This window comes from Pleurodeles waltl, chromosome 8 (assembly GCF_031143425.1).
Source record: "Pleurodeles waltl isolate 20211129_DDA chromosome 8, aPleWal1.hap1.20221129, whole genome shotgun sequence".
Taxonomy (NCBI): domain Eukaryota; kingdom Metazoa; phylum Chordata; class Amphibia; order Caudata; family Salamandridae; genus Pleurodeles; species Pleurodeles waltl.
In genome coordinates, this window is record NC_090447.1 from 211286140 (window position 1) to 211300872 (window position 14733).

General features: G+C 44.8%; 1 protein-coding gene across 1 annotated transcript in view; it reads left to right on the plus strand.

The window, feature by feature from the left end:
* The first annotated feature begins 13118 nt into the window (after positions 1 to 13118).
* CYYR1 (cysteine and tyrosine rich 1) overlaps positions 13119 to 14733 on the plus strand; it is a 185292-nt gene continuing 183677 nt past the window's right edge. Inside the window, exon 1 of the mRNA XM_069204080.1 lies at positions 13119 to 13556. Within this exon, the coding sequence (XP_069060181.1) occupies positions 13487 to 13556 (70 nt within the window). The 5' untranslated portion in view covers positions 13119 to 13486. The remainder of the gene's footprint in view (positions 13557 to 14733) is intronic.

Sequence of the window (14733 nt, forward strand, 5' to 3'; positions counted from 1 at the left end):
ACACCAATGGCTCTGCACAACCTGCAATTGAAACTAAACATCAGTTTTCTGCTGCTTGCGCAGTCGTAAGTGGCTATATGGAAGGGGATACATTTTGTCCTCTACATACCTTTACACAGACCCTAGGGGATTGTACAGCACAATTGGCTGAGCTAAAAGCTCTGCTGATGGCACTGGAACACAAGGATCCGGCACTGCCTACGCTGATTGTTTGTTATTCATATTATTGTGTCCAGTCCCTTAATGAATACCTGCATTATTGGCGCCAGAATGGGTTCAATTACTCCAAAGGCAACACCATTAAACACAGACCATTGTGAGGGAAAGTAGGATCTGAAAGAGACGCTACAGAATGTCCATGTTGTGCATACACCTGGACACCAGCGCAATCGAATACACGTTGCTGGAAATACATTGGCTGATGAAGCCGCAAAGTCAGCAGTGGCAGTCGCCACTGTAGCTGCAGTGACTCGCTCGAGTTCCAAACAGACGCAGACATTTGGGCTGCCGTAAAAGCTACGACTGATGGTATGCCCCATCCTAAAGGATTTCCTAACAAATATCAATACCATATGGGAAGTATGCTGAACGCTAAAGTTAAGATATCAGGTGTAGGCGTACAAGATGTCCCTAACAAAGATATAAGATCACAATTGATCAAAGCAGCTCATGAGGGGTGGCATCTGCACATGCTGGTGTGGCGGCTACAATCTCAATCTTACAGGCCCATTATTGGTGGCCAGGTCTCTATAAAGAGACTAAGCAGTATGTCCTTTGTTGTGACATCTGTCAACAAATTAAAGTTTCCACGGCCAGGCGCCCGCCGCAGACATCCCTCTTAATTTCTACCGTTATAGTGTGTGTACTTGGACCACTGCAGTCCACTAACACCTGACAGTGCATACAAATACATATTAGTCGCTGTTGATTCATGCTCCAGATTTGTATGGGTGTGGCCACAATGCTCGGCTGACGCTTGGACTGTTATTAAAGATTTGCGAGTCTTTATCGGTCCATATGCAGTTGTGGGGTTCCATTTGGACCAGGGCCCTGCTTTCGCATCAAGGGCATTCAGGGACACCATTGCTTCATTGGGGGTCCAACTGCAGTTCTCGTCTCCATTTCATCCTGAGGGAAATAGTCTTGTGGAGCGATTAAACCGCGATTTAAAGCAATCCTTAACAGCCAGAGTCTTAGGTACGGGCCGTAGTTGGCTTAATCACCTGTATGGAGTCCAGAGAGCACTAAATAACCTGCCTAGAAGGTCCCTGGGGGGTCGTACTTCATATGAGTGCCTGTTCAGAACTCGAATGTTTGTTCCGGATCTTGATGGTGCTGGCGTGGAGGCAGCAGAAACACCTTTTCACATAAATGAACGTGTCACTGTTTTACAGGAATTACAACAGTTCTGTGATGATAATTCTTCCAAAAGTGTTGCCTCCACAGGAATTAAGGATGTGCCAGTAACATCTACTGACTGGATTCCCAGAGTTGGGGATCTTCTACGTGAAAAAGTCACAGAGAAAAAGGAATTTGGCCCTTCTTATCGTGCACCAGTCCCTGTACTCGGGATACACGGTACCAGAACTCTTATTCTACCACCGATGGCAGGTGCCAAAGAAAATCATTTTGTTTCAATTGTCAAGTTACACCATGTGGCGATCCTGCACAGCCGACCAAGAGGAACATCCAGTAGTTCCCGAATCTCTCTCACTACTGGAGAAGAAGTTCCACTACAAGTTGTTTATACCAATACTGATACCTCTCCGAGCTTGGGGAGGGTGGAAGATGATCTTGCATTAGTTCCACTAATATCAACTAACTTAGAAACGTTTGAACAAGTAAACTCGTGCTATAGTATGCCACCACAGGAACACACCTCTCCCCCACTGACAACGGTTATGCCATTTGCACGAACTGCCTCTGGGTATTTTTCCGACTTCAACAATGATTTCTCTGACTCATTCACCTCTTCGACAGCTGATTTGTCAAGTGCACGTAAGCTAACAAAGTGGCTTAAAGAAACATACTTTATTTTTCCATGGAACTATGTATGGCTTTCTTTGACTGTCCTAGCCTTTCTACTTTGGATTGGTTTTGTTATTACCTTTTTCTTATTAATACATGGTCATTTTCTTCCCGAGAGATCAGCAGTTGAACAGGTGGAGGAGGTTTTGAAACCACGTTTTTCATCACATAAGGTCCGAAGAGACTTATCCTTTGTGAACATCTCCACAGGGCCAATTCCTGATGGGTATATATGGTCCCAAGGAAATTATTCAGATACTGTATGTGGTAAAATTATCAATGAATGATATAGTAATACCAGGCATTGTATCTGATGATTGGGATGTGAAAACAGTTGATTCTATGATGACAGAATTGCAATATTATACTGTCTTTGAAAACTAAGATGTTTACCAATTTAAGAAAATTATGGTGATATGTTTTGCTATAATTATTATGGGCACCACTTCATACATAGAGCGGGTAGTCCCAAAACGATATTTAATTACACACAATGGGAACATTGTCCAACTCCACCACAAGGTTGTTCTAAAACTCATACTGAAAAGTTTACATATTTTTCTGGGCACAATCAAAAGAATGCTGAGTCATATTATTTTAAAGTACCTTCTACTAAGAATATACACATGTTATTGACCAATACGAAATTCATATATTCGGAATCTTTTGTTTCCCGGTTATCAATAGAAGGTTATGAATATTGGTCCTAATCAATTGATTTGAAAAGTGTCTGGGGAACGAAAAATTGGCAGATAAAGGGAAAGGAAACATTGTTTAGAGCATGTCTCATCCCTGTTCAAATGACCTTTTTAAATGAAACAGTGCAACAAACAAGTTGTTTAGGCTTAGCAACAATCAGAGAATTAAACATGCCCAGTATACCTGCCCCTGCAAAATTTGACAACTGGCAAAAATACACAAATGCAACTAAAGATGAGCTCAATGAGTGGGTCCAGAATGGTACATTTAATGCTTCACTGACACGTCCAGGCGGGTGTTTTTTTTTTTTTAAGATCTCTTTTATTGCTTTATAATTGTATGAAAACACATACAGAACAAAATAACTTCCCATCTTTTTGCAACGTCCCCTTCCCCAGCCCTCTCCCCTTTCGCACTTCCCATCAATTATACAGAGGTGTTTCTTTGGTTCACAAATGAGTTACTTATTTGGTCTCTTGTACGATCTTCAACAGGAATATCTTGGTCAACTATACATGATCTGACTCTGATAAATTTGCCTCTGCATCAGAGTTAGAAGTGTCAGGTGTTCTAAAATTGTCCAGTATTGTGTTCCAATGCTGACCATTTTCTCTAGTTCCTAGGCCCCTGAGTGTTTCCCTTAGTAATACTGTCCCTTCAGTTTCCGCCCACTTGATTAATGCATTTCTCCAACGATTTATCTGTGGTCCCTTCAGATCTTTCCAGTGTGAAGTTATTTCTCTCCTTGCTAGTATCAGAGCCAGGTCTATGAATCGGTTTGTGATTTTATGTTTGCTGGGGCGAGGGAAATCTCCCAAAACCGCCACCATGGCTGATCGGGATAATGTTCTGCTCGTGCAAGTGGAGAGTGCCTCAAATATCCCCGTCCAGTAGTCCCCGATTAGTGGGCAACTCCAGAGCATGTGCAGCAACTCTGCTGCTAGTTCTGCACAACGGGCAGCTGGCATTTTCTACACCATAAATCTTTGATATCATATAGGGGGTTAAGTAAGCTCTGTGATAAACATATATGTTTATTAATTTAAACCTGGCATTTCTGGAAACTGTATATATGTGTGTAGTTATTCTGGTCCACTGTGTGTCATCTATTGTAACATCTAGTTTCCCATGCCATTTGGTCTTAAGTTTATTTAAGGGAAGACATATGCTGGTTAGTAGAGATGTATATATCCCTGATATCAACTTCCCTTGGTCTCCTATAGTGCATATTTGGTCACAGGTATTATGTCTGGGGGGTTCTTCTAGTCCTGTGCCCCATTGTCTACGAAGAGTCCTAGCAATTGTGTTAAAGGTTAGGAAGAGCCCTGGTGGTATCTGGAACCTTTCCTGCAGTTCTGCATAAGTGCACAGTTTCCCATTATTATATAGAGCCCCTATGGTGTCGATCTGAAGTGCCATGAATTGGGTGATACCCCTTATCACATGATTTCCTGTGATGGTTCCTATACAGATCAGGGGGGCCTCTGGTGAGTACGGTGTTCTGGTATGTGTTTGTTTTAGGTATTGTTCCCAGCAGTGACGTGATGCTTCCCATTCTATCGGAAGTGGTTTATTCTGTTTCTTGGGGTTTAGTAGAATGCCCAGAATTCTATCACGGGAGCAGTGGAGAGGGGCTCTCAGTGCTTACCCCACTGGGGGTGCTCTGATGAATCGCGCCAGCCATTGGAGTTGGCTCACCCAATAGTATAATTCAAAGTCAGGAACAGCTAAACCACCCTCTGCTGTTGTTCTCTGGAGGGTGCGCAATGCTATCCTTTGTCTGTTGGTTCCCCATATAAATCCTGTAATCAAGGACGAAATTGTTTTAAATACCACCCTCGGTATGAGTGGGATGGTTGCAAAATAATATAACATTCTAGGTAATACTATCATCTTAATCAGTGCAACTCTCCCAGTGACCGCTAGTGGAAGTGTCTGCCAGAACATCATGCTGTTTTTGATACTCCTAATCGTGCTCTGAATGTTCCCTTCTAGTAAATCATCAGCAGAGTGATAGATATTGACCCCTAAATATTTGAATGTGGATGGGGACCACGGGAGACCCCGATTGTCCATTGGTTCTTCGATACCCCTAGTAGCTGGAAAGATGGACGACTTTCCCCAGTTTATCCGGAGCCCAGGTGCAGCTCCAAAGTTGTCTAACATTGTCATTGCTCCTGGTAGATCGGTCTCTGCATTCCGGAGGAAGAGTAACATGTCATCCGCATAGAGAGCAATATGATGCGTCCAAGCATTGATTTTAATGCCTTCGTAGAACCTCTGGGACCTAGCTGATTGGGCGAGAGGCTCAACTGCCAACGCAAAAAGCAAAGGTGATAGCGGGCAGCCCTGTCTTGTACCCCTACCTATGGCAAAGGAAGGGGATATTGTACGGCCAGTGCGTACTCTCGCTGTGGGGTTTGTGTAGAGAAGCCTCGTCCATTTGACAAACCCTTCTACTAGTCCTAGCTGCAGCATCACTCGTTCTAGGTAGTCCCATCGTAGGCTATCAAAAGCCTTCTCGACATCTATCGAGATGATTACTGCTCTATTTGCGTCAGAGGGCAGGGCATAAAGGAGTGAAATCAATCGACGAATATTTTGGGCAGTGCTTCGCTTTGGGATGAATCCCGATTGGTCCTGATGGATTAATGAGGACATGTATGGTAGAAGTCTGTTAGCTAGTACTCTGCTTAGTAATTTATAATCTAAGTTCAACATTGATAGTGGGCGGTATGATCGAACTTCTGTGGGGGGTTTGGTGGGTTTCAGAAGGGGAATCATTATGGCCTCTGTAGTGGAAGGAGGCAAGCTGTTGTTATTCCATGGCTCTGCATATAAGATGCTGAGCTGGGAGGTTAATGAGTCCTGATACGTAAGGTAGAACTCCAAAGGGAGACCATCTGCTCCCGGTACCTTGCCCTTTGCCATACTCTGGATTGCAGTCTTTAGTTCTGTAAGCGATATGGGAGTCGCCAGGGCTTTTCTATCTTCCCCTTTCAATGCTGGGAGGTTGAGGTTCCCCAGATCTTGTAATTGAGCGTTGCTAAGTACTTCGGTGGGAGGGGCATATAGCTCTGAGTAATATTTAAGAAAGGTGGCATTGATCTCCTTCTGTCCATATACTTTAATACCCGGGGTGGTCTCTAACTCCACCACTATGGTTTGATGTTAGGGCGGTTTGGCCAGCCAGGCCAGTAGGGCACCTGCTCTGTCGCCCTCTGTATGTTGCTTCTGCAAGAATTGTTTGTAATCGAAACAAGACAATCTAGTGTTAGTTTCTATTATTCTAGCCCTTGTCTCTTCTAGTTGTGTTGAGAGGTCGGGTTGTGTTGGGTGCTTACGTTCGAGATCCCTAAGGGAGTTCTCGAGATCGGTTAGTTCTATCTCTAGCACCTTCCGTACTCCCACAGTTGTGCTAATACAATATCCCCTGATCACTGTTTTAAAGGATTCCCATTCGACAGATCTGGACGAGGCAGTTCGAGCATTGTTCTCGAAGAATTCCGTAATCTGCGTGCCCAGTTGGGCTCTAAAAGCTTCGTCTTCAAGTGACTCTGCTCTCAGACGCCAAGTGGGAATCAAAGGTCTCTCGCCGCACCAGGCCAAAGAAATCAATAAGGGATTATGATCTGAGATGGTGCGGCCAAGATACTCGGCCTTCGTCACCACAGATTGCGCCCCTGGAGACGCCAAAAAGGTGTCCAGTTGTACATGTAGGTCGTGAACTGCTGAATAGAAAGAGTATTCTCTATTGGGGGGATTAAGTTTGCGCCAACAATCAGTTAATTGCCAGTGTTTTTGCCACTGCTGGAAGTACAGTGCTGTTTTATGGGTTACGGATTGTGACAATGGTGGGTGCGATCTATCCATTGTGGTATCCATTACACAATTAAAGTCTCATCCCATTAACGTAGTGCTAGTGAGAAGTGTGCTCATGATCAGTGATAATCTGTCTAGGAATCTTCCCTGTTCGTGATTTGGGGTATATAGTCCTGCAAGAGTTACCTCTCTCCCGTCCAATCTACCAGAAATCACTACGTATCTCCCATCAGTGTCGATCAAGGTATGAAGAACCTGTAATGGGACGCCTGGTCTTATCCAGATCAACACTCCCCTCGCAAACGCAGAGTGGGTAGTGGCAAATATTTGTCCCCTCCAGCGCTTTTTCAAGGCCTTGATCTCCTGCTCCAACAAGTGAGTTTCTTGTAAGATAGCTATGTGCACTCCCCTTCGTTTAAGAAAGCTGTGAACCTTGTACCTCTTGGACATGTTATCTAGGCCCCTGACATTCCATGTGATTATCTTGTATTCTGTGGTCATAATTTAAGGAGGGGTGTAGAGGCGGTCCGCTAACACCACTCTATTACTACTACTGGACAAACCTATTGAGTTTCGTGATCTAAGGTGTGAACCGTTTGGGCTGCGAGATAGATGTGCCTGATAAACCCTGAGAACAACATAACCAAAATCAAACCCCCTTTGTAACTCCCTCTCCCCAGGACCGGTACCTACAACTCTCCCCGTCCAAACCATTACAACTATTGTAATCTTAATTATCAACCTATTGGAGGGAAGCGTGCCAGAGACCAAGAGGCAGCGTCCCGGACCCTTCCCCAGGCCCGATCATGTGTAATGTGCTGGTTAAGAAATGACATCTAGGTTCCTACCGCTCTACATTTACGGTTGGGTCCTATCAATGTCCCTAAACAGATTGAGGTTCCCCCACAATTGTCTGCTCACTTGCCAACTTGTTCTTTTAGCGAGGTCAAATAATCTCGTCCACCGTTCCTGGGGTGATCAAAGGCAAGCCGACGAGAGTGTCCTGGGAGGATATTGAGGAATGTTCGCAGTTTGAGTCAACGTCTGATGCAGCATCAGGGATCCGGTGGGTATGGAAGTCTCCTCCGCTTAACGCTGCTGCTGTTTTTACCGCATCATGAATCTCCTGTTATGACTGACGTTTCGACGGATCCGCTTCTGTGGTCTTCTTCCGGGATCTGCTACGTTTCTTCCCGGGGTTTCGGAATGTCCGGTCGCGGGTTGCTCTGCAGTGGATGTTCAGCGATTCAAGCCATTCCATCGCCAGCTGAGGTGTGAGAAAAAATGGGTTCTGTTATCGTATTCCACTCAGAGTTTTGCCGGAAAGAGCATGGCATATTTTATACCATGCTCCCGCATGGCTTGTTTTACTGCGATGTAGGATGCCCTTTGCGCCTGTTTTTCTCTCGTAAAGTCTGGGAATATCATAACCTTTTGGCCATCCAATTGAATCTTTCCTAGCTGGCGGGATTGTGATAGTACGTAGTCTCTATCTTTGTGGTGGAGTAATCTAGCGATTATTGTCCGTGGCCTGGCTCCTGGTGGGTGTGGTCCGCCAGGGATCCTGTGGGCTTGTTCCACCGTAAAAAATGGTGAGAAGCCCTCTGATGCTATTGTGTCTCTGAGCCACTGTTCTAGGAATACTTCTGTATTAGCTGCGGATGCCTCCTCCCCCTCCGGAACCCCCACCAATCTGATGTTGTTCCGTCGGGCTCGGTTTTCTGCATCCTCCGCCCTTGCCTCCAATGTTTTCAGCCGGGTGGTCAGGTCTTTAATTTCTGAGGATGAGTCTTTGTGCGCCGCTAATACCCCTGTCAGCGTAGTCTCGTGCAAACCCACCGTTTCCTTTAATTTACGGTGGTTGTCTTGCAATAGGGAAAGATCTGCGGTGAGGTTATCGATTTTACGCTCAAGAGCTTCCCGTGAATCTTTAATGGCCAACAGCACAGTGTCCAGAGTTGTTTCTTGTTGTTCGTGCCCCGTTTGCGATTCTCTGGTGGGTGTTGGGGGTGGATTCTCAGTGTGCGAGGGGTCCCCCGCTGGTGATTTGTCTTGCTTTTTTGGTTTTACCATTGTAACAGGTCTCAGATGCTTCTCTTCAATTTTTGAGACCTTCGGACGTTATTATGGCAGGGTTTAAGCTTTGGGCCTGGATTGTGGCCCGAGGGCGCTGCACTACGCTGTATTCGCTGATGTTCCGCTTCGTACTGTTGCTCTCGTCGTTAGTGGCAAAAGTGTCTGAGTCCTTTGCGCCCTTCAATGGATGGTGTGGGAGATCTCACCTCCACGGAACCTTCGTATCCTCTCAGCCGAGGGCTGCGGCTGTAGCTGGTTCCCTGCTCTGTCGCGGCCGCCATTTTATGTCGCGGCAGCCGCGAAATTGTCGGGGGGGAGTTTTTTCGGGTGATCTCTGCCCCAAAGTGGAGCGCCGCGGTTCCTACTTGTGCTGTATATTCTCCGGTCGCTTCTCTATAATTTTTAAGACCTCCGGTCGTTATTATGGCAGGATTTAAGCTTCAGGGCTGGATTGTGGTCCGAGAGCACCGGGTGCAGCTCCATTGGTCCCAGGCCACGCCCCCGTCCAGGCGGGTGGTTATTGTGGCCCATAGATACCGATGGGTGTCATCAACATTTTATTAACTCCTCAGGGGGTTTTAGGACGAGTAGGCCAGACCCTCGCTATATATCGCCAGAACATACAGAGATAATTACAATATATAGTGTAGGAAAATTATGCCAACAGTGGCTAAAATCATCCCCACTTAACACAGTTAAAGCACACCTCAATCTCTTGTCTAACACCACTGACTTACAGGATTTCTTGTCAGGCCCCAGAATACCAAGTAGGAAGCGTTTCTTATATGCAGTATACAATGAAATATGGAAACTTTCCCAACAAGATGCTGCAGCCCGGTTAAGACAAATAGATCAGGAAAATCTGAAAAAGGCATTAGCTGTTGTGGATAATGGGATTAACACCTTGTCCAACCGGATATATACAATTAACAACATTGTTTCTTCTGCTATAGACATTATACAATCTGATATGTCTTCTTTATACCATGGACAGAGTCAGACCAGGTCCATTATGCAGTTGGGTTGGACGCTTCAAACATTGAAGGCGGGTTGCGTTCCGTGGCAGCACGTCAGTGCAAGGGAAATATTTGTTTCCTTTAATCTAACGCGGCAATAACTAATGGCTAAGAAAGAAGCGACTTGTGTCATGCTTAACATAGAGAAACTAGAAAGGTTGCCTTTCACTGTGGCCAAAATACCATTGGCAGAGTGGTTAATACACGGGGTTATTAATCTGCCTATTTCAACACTACAATTCACCTCCTGTTTGAAACACATTCCAGTAGGCAGATATGAAAAGCTGGGAGATAGTTACATCCATGAGGTGTGGGAGCTTTCCTTCTCGTACAAATGCTTCAATGGCATGAAAGAGGCCTTTCTTAGCGGTAGTGAATGCGAGACTTCAGTCAGCCTTTTGATGATTTGTAAACAGCTGTTCTTGCATGGGGCGTGTAACGCCTCGGCTGCAAACTTGGCTTGTTATCTTAAGGGAGTTCCAGTCCCCTTGATTAGACCTACGTTCCAGGTGCTTTCAAACGACAGCTACGTCCTTCTCAATAGTGAGGACTGTTGTGGCATGTGGGCCGGAATAATTTACGTTGTTTCGGTGTCTAAGGTTGTTGCATGCTGCGGGAACGTACTGTTTCCCCCCACTAAAATGAAGGACGTAGCCGATATCTGGCCTCACATTGCTACTTCAAAGGTGAATTTTGACAAGTTAAGAAGACTCAAGGCTTTATTGTTTCGAAAGCATGGGGCCCTTACATCTACACGCAACACCTACGCACTTCAAGTGGCAAGATCATCAGCAGAAATACAGTCCCTGTTAAATACGAACTTTCCGAGACACTTTGGTGAACTAGTGGGACGAATATTTAATGCATCCAGCACGGCTGGATTAGCAAATTTTTTCAAAGCTGTCGGTTCTGGTTTTGTTCACACCTTCTCCTCCATATTCCGTTTGATACCTTCAGCTATCCACTCAATTTTCTGTAGTATTTTTGGGGGATTTCCGATAACTTTGGCTTTATTAGCCAGCATCCTGCTGTTGCTGTTGTTTATACGCAATGGCTGTCCTGCCGCAACAAGGACAAATGACGGCGCTCCCATCAGTGCATCTGTGTCGTGAACGTATGATGCAGCATTTTGGGCAACACTCCTGGAGCATTTGGAGTGAGACTGGTCTCTGTCATTCAGACCAGTTTTGTATTGTGTGCAGCTCGTGTTCCGATGCCTTTGGTGCTCTTTTGAACATGCACTGGAAGTTTGTCTTTCACAGCAGCGCCCCCCAGCAATAGATGTTGATCTCTTGATGTTCTCATTGAGGGTTCATCACCCGACATGCGCACTGAGGCTGCATTTGCCACGTGAAGCTAATTATGAGTTACCCTTCCTGGAGGAAGTTGCCATCAACTCATCTATGGGCACTGCACGGGATGCCGTCTTGTTTGATACTGGGGCTATGGAACACACCTGCTCCTAGCTCATTTTTGGTGCAGACTTTACGGTTTTGTCATTTGCCAAAGAGGAAGATCTCCTGCTTTCCATGACTCGTGCTTGATTTGGAACTTTTCTAAATTGACATTTTCATTGAATTCGGTCCTAAGCCACATGCTCATGTTTTAAATTGCCAAGTAGTATGCTTGTGTGTCCTTTTAACTTGTCAAAATTGAGTAGGGTTTTAGCTATATCTTAGGTTGAGATATTTTAGTTTTGGCTTGAACCACTTTCTACCGACAAGGGGAGGGTGTTGTGTAGCCATTTTAGGTATAGCTCCATGCACGTTAGTTTCATACACTAGGCCGCTGTGCACCTTGACCTAGATATATTTTATTCAGCTTCGCATTGTTATTTTTACAATAACCAGTTTTACGGTCTTGTTTTAATTTCTTGTATCTAACTGTTTTGCTAAGTCCAGCACTGTGTTCTCAAACAACACATTCTTGATCACTCTGTGCTTCAGTCAAGGCTACAGTCTGGTACATTGCCGGTGAACGTGGTAGAAGTTTAGTCTCTAACATTTGTAGAAAATACACATCCTTACGTAGGGACATTTTCTTAGAACATCAGCTGTGTTAATTATAAAAACACTTTCTAGTCCCATTACACATCAAGAGGGAGATTCCAGCCTGGGAACCACAACTGTATGCTGAATGTTTCTCTGCAGATGCTGACGCAGATCACAGGCCTTTGCTCAGGTATGAGGGTTGATGTCCTCCCAGGGGAACCTGAAAGGCAGGATTAGAGCTTAACATGCCATGCTCAAAATATGATTTAGATAGGATATAGTCCATCGATTCTAGTGGCAATATGATTGCATTATTATGCTTGACTCTCATCGTCACCATTTTAATATTGCTGTGTTGTATCGTTCTGGTTATTGCAGCTTACGCTTTGCTATCTAAAATGCAGTTGTTTTATTAAACCAACCGTTAAAACTTATACTGCTCTTATTGTCATTTATAAATGAGACCCAATTGTGAATGAGAGAAATTGATGCGATCTGAGTGACCACGACTTCCCTGAGAAGTACAATATGTCATGCGCACGGCTGCCCAATCATCCCTACCTCCCGGGAGAGATGAGGCACTGCTAGTTAGCCAGAGCAAAGCCCAGATTTGGAGCGACAGGTGTCACCCACTGTGGGTCAGACTCAGTCTCCCACACTGTAGACGATCCTGCTACTCAAAATCCAGTAGTCTCATTAGAATAATGAGAGCCTACGCAACATTATTATTATTATTATTACCTCCCTCCATATCATCAGGACACCCAGACTCCCCTCCTAGGTTAATGCTTGATGCTACGATGCACTTGTGGTTTGCATCCATTGCACGTATTAGACAGACACGCCTGATCGCAGTGATGTGTCAGTGAGGCCAGGAAGTGAAAGCGTTACTACTGAGACAGAGTGAAGATGGCCACCACAGTTGTAGTGTTTAACCTTTATGGGACCGCTCAAGTTTCCCAGGTCCATGCGAGAGAAGCTCATGCAGTGTAGGTTTTCTCTTTACATTCAGGAACCGATTGTACTGGTATAACAATGGCATTGTTGGAACTACAAATCCCACAATGCAAATGAGAATACCTGTTTATGCACGCACCTGAAAAACGTGCGAGATCTGACGTTATATTTCGCTCGTTATAGCTTTAACAAATCGTATGCACCTTGTCTTCTTTAAATGTAAACTGATAAGTATAATGTTTATATGAAAATCAACAGTCAGACTCAATTGTCTGATTAGTGTAGGGATTTAATTTGATCATACAATGTGCACACAACTGTCTCGCGAGGCACTTTATCATTTCTATCGAGCCGACAGCAATGTGCATCCTGGGATTTGTATGCCACAGGGTTGGTACACTTGCCTATGAAAAAGACCAAAATCTGAATGCAATCATTCAGAAAGAATAAAGCGGCCCACGTCAGAGCTGGGCTAAGACCACGCGAAATGGGTATCTGCCTCTTTAAGAGCCCCAGTGCCACCCAGGAGGTTGAAATTTGAGACCCAGGCATCGGGAACAGCAGCTGGAAAGCAGAGGAAAAGAGTTGGCCCAGGACTGTAGTGTGCTCTCAGACAAAGTCAGGGGTGCTTTTATGCCTGAAGAGTTTATAAAAACATTACTTGTCGCTTTAGTAGTGATCTGCGGTGTATGCACAGTTTCAGCAATGAACTGAGAAGATTGGCGCTGTGGAAGATGGTGATGGGTCGTTTGCTCCCAGGAGCCCCCTTTTGACAATAGTTTAGCATCGGAAGTCGCTCCAGCTGCCAGCCCCGTGCACGCGTGCAGCAAGACGCTATCTCACCTCGCCGGCAAAACCGGCTCCAGCGGGGTGACTGGGACGTGCCCCCAACCTTGAATGGACATACCGAAACCAAACAGCCAAGGAGAGTTCCTTCCAGCGCTCTTGCTGCTGTTCATCCTCACAGGTCGGTGACGGGAAACTTATTTGCGTTGCTAAAGAACTCTTTATTCAAAGTTCTTGGCAGAGTTGATGGGGGAGGGTGCCAATGTACTTGAGGAAACCTAATCAAATCCCCAGCCACACGTGCTGCTCGTGTTAGTTCACTGAGAAATACTTTTTTGGTCAACAGAGGAAATCTGTGACTCTAAGATGCTTGTATAGTTAAACATTGTGTGTCAGGGACATGACGGAGTAAGTACTACCTTCTTTTAGGACGGCGTAACAATGAATTCAAGAGTGTTTCCTTAGGACAACGAGACTCCCGTATGTCTCAGTTCTCAAAGTACGCAACTTTCCAAATCCATACGTGAGAAGTTTATCCACGTGCTATATTTCTTTATTTTCATTATGGTACATGTAGTTCTCTATAAAGTTTACAAATATACTGTTTTAAGTACCAGTTGTGAAAGAAAAGTCCTAAATTAGAAGAGATACTCGCGTATTGACTTCGTACTTACTGGAGTGAGGGTTACACATTATTTATGTAAATAATTACAAAAAAAAAACCCTTGGAGCCTTTCTCGTAGGAGTGTTTTAAAGGACGCTCTGCGTCGAGAAAAGCTTGTTGTAGCTGCAGTGCCTCGATGTATGGGTTTTTGGGGATGGTTGTTGTCCAGATGTTTGTGGGTAGGACCTAACTAGTTTTTGTGCGTCTTAAATTATTCAATATATGTGGCTCAGAGAATTCAAACTGTATCCAAGCCACACATGTAGAACATGTATAACAGTGAAATTCTCGTAGGAATTAATGTCTGGCGTATGTAATAAGAGTGACACGGGACGTTACCTATGAGTAGCTCCTATTGGTAGAATATATAGAACTGTAAAAGCACAAATGGTGCATAGACGTAAATGAACATGGCAGGATGCGTAGGGCACTGATTATGGAGAGAGAGGAAAAGGAACCGAAAGCAGGTAAGGTTACGAGCAGGGCACAAGTTCTAAAAAATAAAAGTGGGGGACTAACCAAGTTAGGCAGGGTGCAAGTAACATCATGGCGCATGACATAACAGTGTGTTCCATCGCACCTGCCATCACATCCCATGACCTCACAGGACGTGGCATCTGATCTTTGCACCTCAGACGTATGTTCAGAAGTTCTATCACGAATACATTTGAGTGCACTGCGAGATTTAAAGATG